The sequence below is a fragment of the Budorcas taxicolor genome, chromosome 17, assembly GCF_023091745.1.
Source record: "Budorcas taxicolor isolate Tak-1 chromosome 17, Takin1.1, whole genome shotgun sequence".
Classification (NCBI taxonomy): domain Eukaryota; kingdom Metazoa; phylum Chordata; class Mammalia; order Artiodactyla; family Bovidae; genus Budorcas; species Budorcas taxicolor.
The window spans coordinates 60,211,241-60,229,376 of record NC_068926.1 but is presented as its reverse complement, the minus strand read 5'-3'; the positions used below and the strand labels follow the sequence as shown (position 1 = coordinate 60,229,376).

Below are 18,136 nucleotides of genomic sequence, written 5' to 3'. Positions count from 1 at the left end.
GGCCTCCGCAGCGGCCGCCGCCACCATAAAGCCCGCGGCGAGATTGCGACCGGCGCCAGGTGAGTAATAGGCAACGAAATCCAGAGAGATTGCGAGCCGCTCACCCCCCGTCCATCAGCGCCACAAGTTACTCATTAACATCACTATATACAAATAAGATACACGGGAGATTAATTTAAAAAAAAAAAAAGGAAGCACTGGGGTGGAGAGGCTGACCACACGTCTGAGCACCGTCCGAGAATTTGGGGGGTGGGATGGGGAGGAGGTGAGCGAATCCGGACCGAGAAAGAAAAGGATTCGTTCCTTCCTTGAGGCCGAGGCTGTTTTCTGCCTCTCCCCACCCCGATTAGGGAAAGCGCCTCCCGGGCACCCCCAACCGACTGCCACTTTCCCGGGGCGCAGGCACTGCGCTTAATCGTTGGGTCAATAAACAGCCCCGGTCAGCTGCAGCTCCTGCGCGTAGGGCGCGCCCTGGAAATCTTCCAGGCCCTTCGAAGAGCTAGCGCCCCAAAGGCCCCCGGGCCCCGCAAAGCTCCCCCACGCACCCACCTCCGACCCCGGTGGTTTTCCCTCCCACCCTGGGAGACAGTGCTGGAGAGGCTGTGGGCTCCCCACGTGCCTGATTGGAGATGGAAGGGGCTATGCCCCCTCTCCAAAAGGTCTCGACCTCGATCTCCTTCCAAGTACAGGATGGGCGGGGGCGGGGGGGGCGGCGCGGTTCCTCCTCGCCGGCTATTCAAGAGGCCCCGAAGGTGACAGGGACTTGGGGCCGGGCTGGCGGGCTCCAGGGAGGTGGGGGGCGGGGGGGGGGGATGTGGATGGAAAGGCAGCCGCCAGGCAGGCTCCGGCTGCGTCCTCACGTCAAGGCCCCCCGGGGCAAGAGAAGGCCTGGAGAACCTTCCCATCCTCCAACCCTCGCGACCCCCACCCTACCCCCCGCCCGCCCCAGCACACACACACACACCTCCGAGGCGAGGCTGGGGGTGGGGAGGCCAGGAGACCAAAGACTGTCACTGCCTCACCATTTTTTATTGAATGTTTCAAAGATAAATCGAACTTCAAAAGGCAACTCCCCAAACAGCCCCGGAGGCTGGTTGGAGGGAAGAGCTGGAGGAGGGTGTCAGCCTCTTGGTGACTTTTCCCTCGGAGGGGGTCAAATATGTGCCCTGGAATTACCTTTTGGAAACTGCCCTCCTCCCTCGCGGGACACAAAGTTTGCGCAGAGCTGGCCGCCCGTCGCACGCACAGTCCGGGCTGAGGACTCGGAGGGGTACCTTGGGTCAGCCTAGTCCAATCGGAGACACCGGAGACTCCAGGGGACGTTCGAGTTTGTCCCTTTCTCGGGCGGCCTGGAGGGTTGCTCCCTTGCCAGGCCGGGGCTAGCCGCGGGCAGATTCTGCTAGAGTTTTATTTATTTTTTTCTTTTTTGCACACTGGGGCAAGAAAAAATTGACTTGGATGGCTCAGATTGAAGCGCAGAGAAACAGCGAACCCCAAATGAAAACGTTCGCGGTCCTCGCACTCATTTTTGATCGGATTCGGCTGGGAAACGCTGACTTAGGGAGCGAACATTCTTTTTCCATTAAAACTTAAGTATCTGCAATTGCGATTCTATCCAATTCTAATCAGCCCCCCTTCCGCCTCTCGTTTTGCTTCCTAATTTCAAGGAAAAGTAATTTCAGATTGAAGCTGCTCCCTTCCGCCGGCCGAGTAAGGGACTTTTGTTTTTAGCTTTGTAACTTGAGTGACATCTCTTTTGGGTTCAGTGGGGGCGGTCTTAATTATTTAAAGGCAAAGAGAAGGGGCTAAAAAGGAAGCTAGAGAAGAAAGATTTGACTCCACTTTCTGGAAAGGTCCCTAAAAAAAACACTTAACAGGAGGCCCAAAGACATTTCAATAAAAATTTATTGAAATTTCAATGAGATTTTTAAAGGGGGGGATACAGAAAACCAAAGAACTCATCAACAATTATAACACAAAATATACCTTCATGAATTTTTGTCTTTAAACCATCTCTCAGCACCTGACTTTTTAACTGTGAATATATCTCTCTAGAGGCACCAATTCAAAACATCAACACTGAGGACAGTAAGTAGTTAATTCCACTTTGTTTTGAAGAAATCAGAGACTGGCAAATACAAATAGGAAAGAAAAATTAGAAAGTCAAACCACAGCCTCTGCACTCTCCACCACCCCCACCCCCCACCCGCCCCAAGCAATCTCAAAAACACTCTTAGGAATTTCAGGTGGGGCTAGGAAGTGGCACCACCTCCCCAGTTTTCGGTAAAATAGGCAAATAGCACTTTCCCCCAGTTTTGGACATTAGAAAAGAAATTTTCTTTGCAGACGACTCTTTTGAAAAGTATGTTGGTGTTGGTGCAGAAAGTGTGTTTTCTACTTTTAAAAGCGATCCTGTGACCTTGAAATAAAACTGACTATAGGAAAACAAAACCACAAAACCTGACAGCTGCAACCCTATTTACATAGAGCTATATACAATGTCAATAAATTAAAGTTTAATTTTCTGAGCATTCATATTCCACCTATTTACAAGTTATCAAATAATTACATAAATACTTTGTCTAATAGTCTCGCTTCTTCTTTATTTTTTTTTTAAAAACCTTGTTATTGCATATACAGGAAACAGAAAAGAACTGCCAGAGGGACAACATGAATCCTGCTACAGAGCTTAGATAAAATAAATTCATTTTTGGTATCTTCCCCATCCCTTCCTTTTAAGTCATCCCCCTTAGGGTTGTCAATGATCTAGGAAAAGATAAGGGGTCATATTTTCTCTCTAAAAGCAAGCATTCAAAAATAAAACCCACAAATACATTATTGTGGAACATGCAAGAGACCTAGAGCTCTTAAAACATCACAAGAATTATTAAAAAGACACAGATTTCTTTAATACAGACTAAACAAGAATGGCAGAGACTTCCCTCCCCAAACAATGCTGCCCAGTAACTTATTTAGAACTGATATGCACGTCACTAGAAAGTTTTTAATCTTCACGAACAGAATCATGTTAATGTATCCATTTGTCCCCAGTATTTTTTTTTTCAATTTTGTTTCCACTTGGGACGGTGAAGAAAAAAAAAAAAAAAAAAAAAAAATATATATATATATATATATCTTCACTGGGGGAGAAACTTTTCAACACCTCCCCTCTTGGGGCCTGGCTACCTCGGATCTTCCCACAGCTTCCAGACCAGCCCCCAAGGAGTTGCTCTGGCAGCCAACGCTTTAACTCCTACCCCCAACAGCTCAATGCAACTGGGACGTTTCTGAGCCAGATCCCGGATGTATAAACCACAGCCAAGAAGACAGGGCCTGTTTCTAGCACATTCTCTCCAGGGAGTCCAGCACCCCTTTCCCAGACAGGGCTCCACAAAAAAGGGCTGACCTCACTGCACGCCCGCGGTTTATGTGACATCCAACAAAGTGCACTGCAGACTGGATTGGACTGGAATGAAGAGACTTCTCTGGGGAGGGGTTTACGGGGAGGCGCTGCGGGACCTGTCGGGCTTGGCTTCCAGGCCGCTGACCAACCGCTGGATGTTCTGCAGTTCGCTGGTGGCCGCCTCCTTCTCCGGGCAGAGTTTGGGCGACAAGGACACGGAGCTGGAGGAGAGCGTGGAGGAGCGGCTGTTGAGTTCCGAGCCCGAGTCCACGGCCACCGAGGCCGGGCTGGCGGCCAGGGCGGCGGCCTTGCCGTCGAGGGGGCCCGCTGCGGCAGCGGCGGCGGCCATGGACGGCAGGGCGGTGGTGAGCAGGCCACTGCTGTCCGGCACCGGCAGGGGGATGGAGTAGGGGCTGTAGCGCAGCCGCGGGCGCATGGTGTTCAGGTTCAGGAAAGGGTGGCGGTGCACGGAGCTGGAGGCTGCCGCCGAGGAGGCGGCTGCCGCTGCGGCCATGTACGTGTAGGGATAAGGAAACAGGCTTCCGAAAGGCGACATGGCCAGGCCCTAGGCAAGGAGGAGAACAACAGGGCAGAGTGAGCAAGCGGGTCTGTGCGGTGTGGAGGAGCCGACCTCATCCACCATCCCTCCTCCACCCCCCACCATCCCCTCGGATGAGTCCTTAACCTCACTCCCTGGGATGGGGTGGGCGGGATGCGGAGCAGGACGCTCCAACTTATGCGTCTAGACCTAAATCTGAGCCCAATTACTCCCTAGGCCTCAGCTTTCTTGTATGGCAAAAACGGAAAAGTTCATTCTTTCGTGGGTATGAAATGAACTGCTGCTGCCTGCAATATGCTTCACATAAGGTTCTTGGCCATCAAGACTGCTGGAAATTCTTCCATCAGTCAGTTGTTCCACCTGTTAAATGGGGCTACAGTCTACTTCACAAAAGTAGCTGGCTGAAAACCAGAGGGCATAAACTATTGGACATATATTTCTGCCCCCCTCCATTCTTGTTGCCCCACCTCACAGCCCTCCCACTCCATTCTAGAAGTTTCTAAAAAAAATAAATAAATCTGGGGAAGATCCTTAAGCAAAAGGAAAAGGGATGAGGGCAGGTTGGAAGGGGAGAGAGTAAAGGGTATTTGCTATGAACAGAGATGGAGAAATCATCCAGCCCCAGATATGCTGGTAGAGCCCCAGACATTACAAGTGGAGAAACTGAGGTAGGCCCCAGGGTATAGCAAGCCACTCAGCTAGCAAGTGGCAGAAACAGAATTCAAATCCTGGGGCCTTGGCTTGGGCTAGCTATCTTGGACCCATTGCCTCAGTAGTACTGTTACTACTTGTTGAGCCAGGCAGCCCCTCACCTACCTGTCACCTACCTACCAGTGAGGTCTCCAGAAAGGGCTAGATCAAGAGATGGGAGGAATGTCGGAAGGGCAGAAGCCAGCCCTTTTCTGGTTCCCTCCTCCCCAGAGGGGAGGAGGCCAGTCCTGCCTCTTGGCTCAGGGAAGGGAGACGAATGTGCTCAGACAAAACAAAAGGCAAGGGCGTGCAGTAAACCTCATAGAATCTTTTTGCCCAAGTGAGAGCACTTCCAGCGGCCTGAAATGTCTCCCCCCGGCAGCTGCCGGGAGCCCCTACACAGCTGTCTCAGCCTTACACAGGCTGCTAGGCTTGCCATAGCCCCATAGCCCCTGTCCTCTGACATTTCCCACGTGTGCACAAACTATTAACCCTTTGGGAAGAAGGTTGGCCTGCTTGCAGTGAGGGATGGGAGGGGGCAGGGAAGTAGCTTCATACTGGAGGGTACAGACTCAACACATCCACAGGGAGTCAGTTCCCATCCCCAGGCCATGGTCTCTCCCTAGTCTTGGGGGAGGGCTGGCTGTAAAACATTTAAGAGACATTTCAACTCTGAAGCTAAAATCACAGCCCCTGCGAAAGGCCCCCAGAGTCTAAGTGCCTAGGGCTAGAGACTCATGTCCACCACCTACCTCCACCACCTACTTACCAGCTGTGTGATCTTGGTTAAGTTACTCAACATTTCCGAGCTCTGCTCTTTCATTTAGAAGGTGGAGGTGATCATAGGATCACCGAAAAACTCAGAGTAGATCAAGCACTCAGAAGAGAGTGCCTGGCATAAAGGAAGTGCTGTGAAGAGTTATTATCTATTATACCACCTAGTCACTCTGCTAGGCACAGCCCTTTACTTAGGGGAAAATTGTTTTCTTAAGTTTTGAGGGGGGAGTGTGAGGTTATGATGAATCAATGAAAGAAGTCTTGCCCCTAGTAATAATAATGAATTATTATTATTATTAGGCAGGGAGATTAGGTGAGGGTCTGGTCCTAAAAGGCAGGCAAAGGAGAGTGAATGGAAGGAGGGGCTACAGAGGCAGCTGATAAATACCTGAGAGGCCAGAACGTGCTGCTGGAGATGGAAGGGCAGGGTGGCCGACGCCCCCGACAGTCCCTGCGCCGCGGCAGCCGAGGCCATGGCCGTGGAATCCAGGCCCGAGACGCCGGTGGAGGCCCCGGACACTGTGGCCAGCAGGGGCCCCATGCCGGCCGCCATGCTGGAGAAGGCGCCCCCCATGGCGAACTGGCCGGGGTGCAGGAAGAGCGGGTGCCCGTTGAAGAACTGCTGGCCGGCCAGGCCAGGGGCGAAGCCGAGGCCAGGCAGGGGACCCTGGCCCAGGTGCGCGGCGGCTGGGTCCGTCTGCACGGTGAGCGGCGCGAAGGCCTCCTTGCCCGGCAGCACGCGCGCCTCCTCGGCGGCCTTGGACGTGGCCGCGCTGTCGCGGCTCGGGCTCCGGCGCTCCTCGGCGCCCAGGCCGCGGGTGCTGGACGAGATGGTGGCCGGGCTGTGGCGCGAGTCGGGCGACGCCTTGTCAAGCCGCCCGCTGTCCCGGGGTCGGCCGCCGGGCTCAGCCGAGAAGAGGTGCGGCTTGACGGCCGGGCTGCCCTTGTCCCTGCACGGATCTTCCGACGTGGTGGTGGATATCTTGGCCGCGTCACAGGCCTCGGGGCCGTGCTCCTCTTTGCTGTCAGCCTCCGCGTCACTCTCCCCCTCGCTGGGACACAGATCTACCGCGGGAGGGGGAACACAAGCCGGGCGGAAGGGCGTTAGCTCTAAAACCTGGGCCAGCAGAACTCCAATGCCCCACTTGGAATCCCCAGCTCGGCCACTTCCCAGCTGTGCAACCCGGGGAAAGCCTCTTAACCCCTCTGCACCTCAGTTTTCTCATCTGCAAAGTGGGAGTGTGACAATACCTCAGACTTTAGGGGAAGGGTTCCACCAGCTAGTCGTGTATTTCAAGTCTAGCTAGAGCTGCGATCCTCCCTGCAGTAGTGAATTTTACTATTTTATACATGTGGACTGTTCTCCTACTAGGTCAGACAAAGCTTTTACTGGCCTTTTCCCCCCACTGGATTGCAAATTCACTTTTTAAAAAATAAAAACTGATTTACACTAAAACTCAGGGCAGGAACACCTTCTAGTTACCCGCTTTGTTCCCTGAATGATTGATTTCAGTCCCTTCCACAGATTTGTGGACTCTTTCAGGAAGATTTGTTTGGAGAGAACCCTGACGTCTGAATCGGCAGTGGCAGACGTGAACACCCCTCCCCCAACACACACACACTCCCCGGAGCCTTCTCTGTTTGCCTGTCTCTGCAGACAGAGATGGGTGATGGTTTGGTGGGGGGGCGGGGGGCGGTGTTGCTCACTGCCTGGAGACAATCATAGATTCTCTTTTGCTCTCACCACACCCTCTGTGGGTGTCCTACCAGAAAAAAAAGAAAAGAAGAAAAAGCGATCCCATTTTGTGTTTAAAGCTTAAACAGATTGAAGACATAAAGGACTTTCATTTTATTTCACTTAAAAAATAGGTTTCTTCCCCTTGAGAGCCTGCGTGTCTTTCCAAATAAATAGTTCTTGCTCTTTAAACACAGGAAATCAACTGAGGATCCGAGCAGCTCCTCCCCTTCCACCCCTGCCCTCCCCAGCTCCCACTCTCAAGGCTCCATCTCCTATCATAGGTCTAGGGTGGCTCTAGAGCTGAATTTTTCTCAGCCCCCCTTCCCTGTTCCAAGTGGCAGAGAATCTCCCGTGTCCCCCCTTCCTCACCCCTACTCCAGCCCAACACATTTTAAGCTAGAGTTCAAAGATATTTAAAAAAAATCAGTTGTTACTTGGTTGGAGGTACAAAAGAGAGGGATGCTCCAGCCTCCCACCCCCAGAGGGGACACAGGAACAGAGACCACCCCCTCATCCCTGCCAGACCAATGTCTGGGAAAAAGGAATCTGAGAGCTCAGACTAACTTTGAGGGGCTGGACACCCCTGATCACCCTTGGTGAGATTTGGCTTCCGTTTTACAAACTTCTAGAAGGATCTGAAACTTTGGAGGGGCAGGTTCCCTGGTGGATGCTCCCAGCTCCCAACTCTTCATTCAGACCTCCAAGACCTGGAGAAATCTGAGAAGTCAGAGGTGGCCAGGCTCACCTTTGAGGTTGGATGTTCCTACGGTGGACACGGCCGGGGAGGAGGACTGGGCGAAGCAGTTGAAGGCGGCCTGTTCGCTGGAGGACTCGTCCGAGGTGCCATTCTCCTTTTTGTGTCTGTCATCAAACACCCTCATGGACTGCAGGGTGAGTTGCTTTCTGTGGCAGAAGCCGACACCCAGCATTATACAGAATGTTCCCCCCTCTCCAAAGCTTCACCCTCTCCAGAAGGTTTGGGCACACACACCTCACCTGGCCTGCACCCGGGATGACACTAATTCCTAGAAATCTCTGTACCCCAGGGGCAACCACTTGGATCCAAGCATTGTTCAGGACCCTGGGACTAGGCTGAAGACCGTAGCCCAGGGCGAGGGAGGGAGGAAGGCTTGTATTCAAGACCAGAGGGTTTCCCTAGGAAAAGGGCACTGGCTGGGGCTTGCTCTTTAAAAGCCAAGAGCAAGAGGGGAGATGGGAGCTGGCCAGATCCGCTGAGCAGCCAGCCTCACAGACCAAGGAGAACAGAGGACTCAAAGCAGTGAACACAAACAGCAGACCAGCTCTGGACTGGTTGCTAAGATTGGGAGGAAGTGGTTATTTCATGGTGCACTTTACTGTAATCGTATCACCAACACATTCATCGGACTAAAAAAGAATCTATTTCCACGTGAGAAATTATTTTTTAATGCCCACCCATTCCCCCAGGGGATAGGTTAAAAGTTGCTGCTGATTTTCTAGATTTTCAAAATTCTTTGAAAGTGAGTGGGGGAGGGGAGAGCTTCTTTTATATACCATCCAGCTGTCAGCTTAATACAAAATGATACATGTCTCCACAGTAGGAGGGAGCCATATATGTCTCCAGGGGCCTAGGTTCTGTCAATCTAAGACAAGATTGCAAAAATTCCAAAGCGTTTTGTGAATGGCTTAGTCCTTTCCTGGGACCTGTCCAGAATGAACTTAAATTAATTAGGAATTAATAGGCATCTGTATATAATCTGTTATTCCTGATACTTTTCTTCCAGAGACATTTGTGGGGGTGGCCTCGCTGACCTTCTTTAAGGTAATATGGAGGAAGAAGAAAAAATAGTGTAGTGAAATCTGTAGATTCTTGATCAAGGGGGAGTAAATTGTTTTCCACCCTTCCACCACCCTTCTCAAGAAAAGGGCCTGCATCCCACTTCTAACAGCTGAGTCCTAGGTCTCAGAAAGGTGATTTTCTAAACTGTCTGAGAAATGACCGCCACAGCTCACCTTTTTTCTCTCCTGCCATTTCCAGTGTCCCGGAAACCTTTTGCAAAAGGGTTGTTGTCTATTTTTAACTGAGTTATCTAGAGGAGGAGACACAAGCAAGAAAGAGACATTGGCTTCATTTTCTACAATGTTCCCGGAGGTTGCCCCCCAACTCAAATGATCCATGCGAAATCTGACTTCCCACTGGAGAAGTCATTTGGATATACCAGGTTAAACAGAGAGAGAACACAGCAGAAGTTTGAGGGGGTCCAGGAGGAAAACCAAAGGAAAGTGTGCCATGGCTGGCATTGCCCATAGGAGGCCAAACCAGGGATTCTGAGCTACAATGATCCTGCCTGGGCAGCCAACCACATGGGCTTAGAAATGAAAAAGTTGTCAAAAGGGCAACCTGTGGATCTTAAAATTATGCCTTCATTTTGATTTTTCTTTATATATAGTGCAATTGATCATAAAATATGTTATGGTATATTTCCTGCCCAAACACGTGCACACACATTCACACAGCAAACCTTCCAACTTTTTCTGTACATCTAATAAAATGATTTATGGGGTTTCAGTACCCTTGTGCTGGACTGGGTTTGATTTTTTTGCTGGGTGTTGGGGGTTGGGGGGATGTGTTTGAGGAATTACAATATTGACAATTACAGATTTAAAAGGACCGAATGACCGCTGGAAACATTTGTTTTCATTTATATGCCCCTGCCACTGCCATTAGGTGGAGAAGGCCCGTGGCTGCTTTGATCAAAAATGCTATATTTTATTATTCCATTAACAACTTAGATTCACAGGGTACTGGATCTAGAAGGAGTGTGCATTTTACACACTAAGGAAAAATCGTATGTCATCTCTCAAATCCCTTTCCTGGGATGGAGGCAGAGGAAGGGGATGATGTATACAGAATTCGCTGGAGGTGGAAAAAGGGCCCCTGGATGGATTCTTGTTCTTGAAGTCAATTCCTGTTTTTACTTCTTTCAGGGAAAGGAGACTCTGATGTCTTTAGTCTTCAGATGAAGGAAGCATACCTGGAACACCCCATCAGCGGGCCACAGAGGACCCATGCATAGTGAGAGTGAAATAAAATGGATTGGCACTGAGGACCAGGGTTCAGAAGTTGAAGAGCAGGGGTCCTCAGGTGGCCCCCATCCTCGCCCACCACCCTCATCCCTACCCTCAGTAACTGCCTGCTAAAAGCCATGCTGGAGACTGGTGGCCTGGTAGCACTTTCTCTGTGCTGCTCTGAGCACATACCCATGACCTTCAGGCCACTATAGCTTACATACCAGGTGCTGTCTGCTCTTCCATTTGGGGGTACTCCTAATCCCTGGCCTCAGGCCCAGGGAGGGAAAAAAAAAAAATCCTTCAAATGAAGTGGTAACTTTGGTCATCTCATCTCAAAAGCCTCAGACAACTCAATTAGCATGACCCTGTGATCAGAGTAGGTTTTTTCCAAACACACACACACACACACACACCATAAAAAACACAGCGGCATAAAAGGTAATAAAAACCAGACCAGCTACTCGGGATTTCTGGCTAGGGGAGAAAATCTGGTCTCCGCTGAGACTCCCCTCCCAAGATCCCTACCGGCTTTTGCCTTCAATTTTTAGCTGGTTCCTTTTGAACCTGATTTCTGGATCCTTCTTCCTGAATGAAAAGAGGATGAACCTTGAAACAGACAGGGGAAAGCTGGGGTGGGGGTGGGGCAGGCGACCTTAAGGTGGTTCCAGGAGCTTCTCACTGGCAGTGTTAGTTTGGCTTTTTTTTTTTTTTTTTTTCCACTCAGCGTTGGATCCCTAGCTGGTTAAGTTTTTTTAGTTTTCTTTCTGCCTCTGCTATGTGCCACTGCCCCCTTTCCCCCAAGCTCCACTGAAAGTCAAATCACAAAAGAAAAATCAGACTCCCATTGCAATGCTCTTGTAATTTTCTCATCCTTGCCCCAAAGCAGCTTAAGGGATGGGGGTGGGGCTGGGGAGGTGTTAATATCACCATTAAAAAAGAAAGCGACTTTGGTTACCTTATCATTCTGGTATGCAGTCACAGCGATGAATTCAGTTTCGGGGAACAAGTACGTCCGAAAAGTACTATAAGGAAGTTTTAAGATGTCATTGGCCCTCACGATGTGGAACCGGGGCTGGTATTTATGCATGGAGTTCAGTATAGTCTGCAGGGGCCGGAAGGGGAGAGATACACATCACAAGAGGATTTATCGGAGGACCAATGGGTTCCTAGGACCCCTGCCAGGCTGACGTCTACCCCACCAACGGCACCAGGGAGCCCACCTTCTCGGAGTACCTCGGTGGGAATCTTCAGCTCCCCACATGTTACGTTCTGGAGAATCCAAATTGCTCCTCAGTTTCCAAAGGGTGCCCTCCCCCCCACCACCCTCACCATCTAAGGTTGCTTTGTTGAACCCTAGCCTACCTGAGTACCAAAACTATAATTCCCCTGCCACGTTGCTTGATCACTTGGGAAGGCCAAAGTCTTAAAAGATAGAGAAAAACATGCATTTTAATTTACAAAATGATTCAGTCCTTTAAGCGCCCACTAATTGATGAGCCCAATCCACTTAAAGCCCTGAAAGGCTGAACTCTAGAGAGGAATATTTATGCCTTAATCAAATCAAGGGCTTCAAATGCAATTCCTGCTCGCTGAAGATATGTCCAGGCCATTCATGTCTTCCTGGGCCTAATCTTTCTGCTTATTCCTCACTTATCACTCTGTTTATTTTACTGAAATGTTGGGGAGGTGTAGGGGCAGGGGGCAAAAGGTCCTTTGCTCGACTTTCACAAGCAATCTAAATCTCTGGAAAGTTTCTAGGGACTCCCGCACTGAATCCACATATATACTCGCAACACACGTGCAATTTTTGTACCGGGAGATCTAGGTCTCATTTCTGGTAAACCTGACCTTCACCTGAGCCCAATTCTTTTTTAGTCCAAGGGAAGAAAATCTTTCAAAATCTGTACCCACACCATCTCACCAACGCAGTCGAGGTTTCAAACCTTAAAACCCTCCCAAACAATACTATGACTGGTTTCAAAATAGAAGTATGATATCGTAAAACAAATCCTTTATGAATACCTAACCTTAACGGTGATTTTCCATCTTCACGATGGGTTTTTAACTTTCCTGTCAGGTCAAGCAGTTACCAAGACTTGGCCTTGCCACAGAACAGGAGCCTATAAAAGTTCTCTCGCCCCTCACTTATTTTAGAACGCCAGGCCTTCTATTATCCAAAGAGAAGAAATACCCCGGAATTCTCTGTGGATCGAACAAGTTTGCTATGCTTTGTAACTGAGAGCGAGGGAGAAACTGGAGTTTACCTGGAAGCGGAAAGCACTGCCTTTGCTAGGGAGAAGACAGGAAATTTTAGGAAGGCAAGCAGTGAAACTTACAAATCCGTGCTTGTCCGAAATGTTGTTGGTGAGTTTCAGTTTGTGGAAAGTGACAACTTTGGACATCCACTGTTCCCCAGTAGCAGGACTGTCCGGGTGAATGTACATTCTCTTCGGCATTTCAGGATCAGCCTTTCCTGCCACCATCCACCGGGAATTGTGAAATTTATAGCGACAGTCATCCGCAGCGATAATGTCCATCAACAAAATATATTTGGCTTTTTTATCCAGCCCAGAACACCTTACTTTAAATGGAGGAAACATTCGCCTATAAGGGAGAGAAGAGGGAAGGAAAGAAACGGGGGAAAAAAAAAAATCACTCAGAATCTTGGGTTTGACCCTCTATGCTAAAATACTTCAATCAAATTTAAAACTTTCTGTTACAATTGATGATCTTGTACCGGTTCAGAGTATGATGACTGGGTGCAAAATTGCTTCCTTCAGCAACAGAAGAATTAAATACGCTTCAATGTCTCTATTTTAAACGGCCCGAGATTCAAAACAAGTGAATAAGGGGCACTGGGTTTCTCTACATTGTCTAATAATTTCCTTGTAATTTTTTGGCCCCCTGTGTGACTTTTTAGGTTGCCCTCCTTAGAGGGAAATTCTTGCTTATGCCTTTTCCTGCCGGTGTCTAGTTCTAAACAGCTTGGGGCAGGATTTTAGTCGACTTTGGTTAATCAAGGCTAGAGTTTTCCACCACCCGTGGATGAGAAAATGTTAAACGGATCAAGAAGAGAAATGTCAAGTTGGGACCCCTCTCTGCTGTGGAACAGTAATCCCGCTGCTGGCGAAATGAAACTACTTCGGTGAGTTCTCCAAACGAATTCTGTAGACTGGGGTGGACTCAGAGGCCTGATCACCAGTCTGCCTAGCGCGCTGCTAACCACATTCCCCCCACTGCTCGGGACCAGACCCAAACTACAAGACTCCACCACCAAACTGGTCTTTATTTCCCTAAAGTGTTAGCATTCTGTACTTCTGACTTAAAAGGGAGCAGGGAATGCATCGCTGTGAAACTGTCTTCTGGGCTGGAGGGTAAGTTGCAAACTTTGGCCTCGTTCAGCTCGGAAACAGAGCTAAAGGCAAGAGAAGATTTTCCTTTTATGCCTTCAACTGTATGCCTTGATAGACTTCAATGCCATTAAAAAAAAAAAATCAGTGACTTTAAATGACAGGCACGTTTTGGTCAGGCCAGGACCTCTAAACAGTATGTAAAATATAGTCACACATGAAACAGCAGTACGTGTCTCCCTGCTGGCTCCTTGGGTCAGCGAACACAATCTGAATCAGCCAGAGTTGCCTGTTGAACTCTCTCTTTGATTACAGACACACGAAGCAGCATGGACAAACCCCAAATCGCCTTTTGATTTCTCTCTAACCCTGGCAGGGGGCAGGCTAAGGCCCCCTCCAGATCCAGAAGCTAGGCTGGAGGGCTGAAAGGGCAGGGCAGTTTCTGCCAGGCCTCCCACTACCACACAAACAAAAAGAGCTGTTCAGTGTTTCTCTCTGAGAACAAAATGAAACAGACAAAAACACAACATCTACAAAGACACAGGGATGGTCCAGAAAGGTTTGCACAGTGAGTTTTCCTGCAATGGGGGGTGCTTTTCTTTCTTCCTGCAGAAGATATCTGCGTACCACTGAAAAATTCTATCCCATAGAGAACCCAGTATGCAGACCAGGTAGGAAAAACCACCCGCTGCAGACGCCCAGGTAAGCTGAAATTTCCTATCACTGGGGCAAGGCCGGGGAGGTTTCTGTACACAGTTCTGGGCTGGGAGGTGGGGTGGGGGGGACTAAGTTTTCCTCTAAGTCAAATAACTGGCAAACCGACTGTTCTGGGAGAAGATAAATAAAAGGAGAAAAGTAACCTCCAGTCGCTTACGGGAGTTGTGGGGGCGGGGAGGGTGCGTGGCTTGCTTACCTTCCCGACTTGGTAATGACCATCTCCGTGCCCCGCTTGTGGAATTGATCCCAAAGTTCTTTGGCCTCCAGGTGTACCTTGGGGTCATCTTCTACTTCTTCTTCGGGTTCCATGGTCTTCAGGGGCCTCAGATGGGTCTGAGGTCCCAGGGACGAGAATGGGATGCCGGTCTCGGCCGCCCCCACCAATTGATCCATGATCGGCTTGGCCAGCGCGCCGGGCAGCGAGAGCGCCGCCGCGCCGTTGGGAGGCAGCGTCAGAGCGGGGAAGAAAGGCGGCTGATGACCCAGCACCGCGCTCATGGCGAAGTCCGGCGCCCGGTGAGGTAGGAACGGATGGTAGGCCATGCTTGTCCCAGGAATGACCGGATCTCTCATGGAGAGGCTCATCCACTCCAGGCGGGGCGCTGGGCTCCAGCCGGGAACAAGTCCGCAGCTGTTTAGTTTAGTTTAGTTTTGTTTTTTAACAGCAGCGCATAGTTTGGACGGGGGGAAAAAGCGAAAGAAAAAAAAAGGCGGTGGGAGGTTCACAGCTAAAGCACCTCAAAGTGAAGAGTGGGAAGTGTCTTTGGGGCAGGGGAAGGCCGCTTTTAAAAAGGGCAAGGCGAGAAATCAGGAGACATAGTCGTTTGGGTGACTGTCCCGGTGTCTGGCGTTTCCCAAAAGCCGCCCCTGGAAGTCGGTTTCCGAGGCGAGGGGAACAAGCAGGGTCTGGACTCGCGCCGGAGCCCTGCCGCTTGGCTCGAAATAGACACGCCTGCCCTGGGTCCCGGCGATCGCTCCCCAGCCCCCAGTTCTTTGTTGCCAATGCGGACGGCTCTCCTCGGAGACTTTTTTTTTTTTTTTTACCTTTTCTTCTCCTTCTTCTTCCCCCGCCCCCCCGTCTCTAGCCTTTCCCTTTGGCTCGCGGGAGGCGTCTGCAGTTGCGCTAGACCGGCGAGCGAAGAGAGCAGAAAAAAAAAAGTCTCTCTCCTTAAAAAAAAAAAAAAAAAAAACTTTGATGGAAGCCCTCTTCTACCAGCGCTATCAAAACTTGAACTGCAAGCGGGCTTCCGTTCGTCCTTCTCCTCCGCCTTCCTCCGCTCCGAGCCTCCGGAGGGTGTCTGGGTTTCAATCCGAATCTTGCTGTGTGTGCTCTGCTCCCGCGCCTCTCTTCCTTGTCCTAAAACGTGAGCGAATTCCCTTCCTAAATCTGCGTCCAGACGCGCAGGGCTGGGAGGATTTAGAGGGGGGGAGGAGGAGGGGAATGAAAAGAAGGGAGAGGGAGAGAGAGAGAGAGAGACCGGAGTGGGAGAAGGAGCGCCAGGAGAGGGAGGGAGCGAAAGAAAGCCAGCTAGAGCTCCTCGCCACCCTCCTCCGCCTCTAGAATTCCCCGGGCGTCTGCTCGGCGGTCTAGAAGGTCGGGCTCTGCTGTGGGCTGCGGGGAGCCGGAGGCCTCTTGATTGGCTCTTTGACGCTTTCGGACCAATTGTGTTGCTGCATAGGCGTGGTTTTCACAGGTCGAGTGCTGGGGGATAGAGCCGAGTTATAAAAAGAAGGTGTCGGAAACTGTAACGTCGCAGCGCCGCAACGGTACTACTGCCTGTCCTGTGAATATGTCAACATGATCAGAGGGAGGGCGGGGAGCCACTGGGGAGCGCGCGCACCGAGTCGCCTCTAGGTGGCTTATCGAGAGATCGCCGCAGCCCCGGAGCTCGCTCTCTTGCTCGCTCGCTCTCGCTCAGTCCATGTCTGAAATGCCTCAGTCATCCAGCCCGGGATCGAGGGAGGAGGCTGGGCAGGAGGGAGCACGCGGGAGGGGAGGCGGGCGCTAGCGAGCCTGGCCAGGAAGGCGGAGAGCGCGCCGGGCGCCGGGCAGGGGCGCTCGCCTCTCGCGCGCTCGGCTCGCTTCTCCAGCCGCCGCGGCCGTTTCTCTCTCCCGTTCACCCTTTTAACCCGGTTCCGGGCGAGCCGAGCGGACAGCCCCGGCTCCCGTGAGCTGCCATCCGGCCGCCGGGCGCGACAAAAGCCGGGCGCCGCGGAGAGGCGAACGCCGCCGAGTCTCCAGGCTTGTGCGCTCTCTCCGGCCCCACGTGGAGCCAAGTTCTTCCCGGCCGCCGCTCAAGGGCTCCCGAGCTCGGGTGTTTCTCGTTGCCGGTCTGCCCGGGCAGCAGGGCTCGCGCGCGGGCTCCCGAGCACGCGGTGCTGCCAGATCTCAGCCCACGCGAGGGGGCTCTCTCCCCACCGCGCCCCACCCGAAACTATGCGCGGAGACCCAAACACCCCCGGCACATTTGTACGCGAACACGCGGCAGTCCACTAGGGCTCAGCCGCCCGCGGAAGCCATATACACGCAAACACAGACCCAGCCTGCGCGGCAGCCCCGGGTCTGCGCTCAGCTTACTCCGGAGGCGGATTCGGGCTTTTTTCGAATGGATTTACCAGCCCTTTTAGATAGATCTCGTCTTCCATTTGGACTCTGGCTCCCGGTTTTCCACCTGAATGTGTGTGTGAGAGCAGAGAGGGTATCTGAACAAAGTGAGCATAGCGAGGGACTAGGTTCTGGGCCTGTCCTCGTCTAGCCGCCGCCCTCCCCTCGGCGGTCAGCAGGGTGAGGAGCTGCTGGAATGGGGTGGGCGAGCTGGTGGGCGGAGGTGCTCCAGGTCCGTATCTTCTCCAGGCATCGCAATTATCTCTTGGTGCCTCAGTTCTTTTCTCCACCCGGAGACTTATCTCGCCAGAAGTCGGGGGTGAATTTGTAAAACAAAGCGTGAAATGCCCCCACCCCAGAGGCGAGGTGACTGGCTCCAGTTCAGGTGTGTGTGGGGGGGGGGGGGGGGGGGGGCGGTTTGCTCAGCAAGGGTGAAGGAGAGGGACGCAACAGGATCTTATCCATCAGACCTGTCGCCGAATTGGTAACTGTTACCGCAGGTCCCTGTCCGGGTCAGAGGATTCCCCAGATCCACATTTCCCAATTCTAGCCGCCATCCCTGCTTAGATGGAGGGACGTCTTGGGGACAGTATTCTATTACCCTTCCTAAGCTGGGAACTTTCTCCAGTGGAACCAAGAAAGGACTGATTTCGGGGTCTAGGGGGTTAAGAACTCCCAGGCTCGGGTTGTTTTGTGCGTGTAACTGTGTGTAGGTAACCAGCAGAGCCCTCTCTTACATTTTGCCTCGTGTACCCCTAAACCCCCAGCTCCCAGACTCCGAAGTGGGAGCAAGTTGGGGGGAGTGTGAAAAATGCAGTTCCATTATGGGCCAACCCTGCCGAGATAGGGGCGGAACTTTTGAGGCGACGAGATTTTTCCAGCCTCGCATTTTTGACGCACATGGTTAAGAGCGCTTGGCGCCAGCGCTAAGAATTCCCTGAAGTCACCAGAGAGAATAAGAGTGGTTCTGCGAACTCCATCTGGCTTGCCATCTCGCCCCTTTCTCTCCCTTTAGGTCTGTCTTTCTCCTGGCCGGTCTCTCGGCCTCTCTCTGAGGTGGTGGTGCAAGAGCCGCAGGGGTCAGCGTGTCGGCTCACGATGCCCCCTCCCACGTCCCTGGCCGCCCGACCCCGGAGGGTGCGAGAAACCCAGGCCTTTCCCCTTCTGATACCGTCCACCGAGGTCACCGCAGGGTTTCCACCAGTCTCCGGAGGCTGAAACCCGCCCTTCCCCCACTCTGCTGGCC

General features: G+C 51.7%; 1 protein-coding gene across 2 annotated transcripts; it reads right to left on the bottom strand.

Moving 5' to 3' along the window:
• Window positions 1–3,185: 3,185 nt before the first annotated feature.
• TBX3 (T-box transcription factor 3) lies at window positions 3,186–15,292 on the bottom strand. 2 transcript variants are annotated; one of them, XM_052654646.1, is made up of 8 exons: window positions 14,482–15,292; window positions 12,555–12,822; window positions 11,581–11,640; window positions 11,174–11,320; window positions 9,160–9,236; window positions 7,913–8,070; window positions 5,818–6,494; window positions 3,186–3,968 (listed from the first exon to the last, which is right to left on the bottom strand). In XM_052654646.1, exons 1-8 carry the CDS (start codon window positions 14,868–14,870, stop codon window positions 3,498–3,500), a joined length of 2,247 nt encoding a protein of 748 aa, XP_052510606.1. In that variant the 5' UTR covers window positions 14,871–15,292; the 3' UTR covers window positions 3,186–3,497. The 2 variants fall into 2 exon arrangements, with proteins under 2 accessions (XP_052510606.1, XP_052510607.1); XM_052654647.1 differs by lacking the exon at window positions 11,581–11,640.
• Window positions 15,293–18,136: the final 2,844 nt, after the last annotated feature.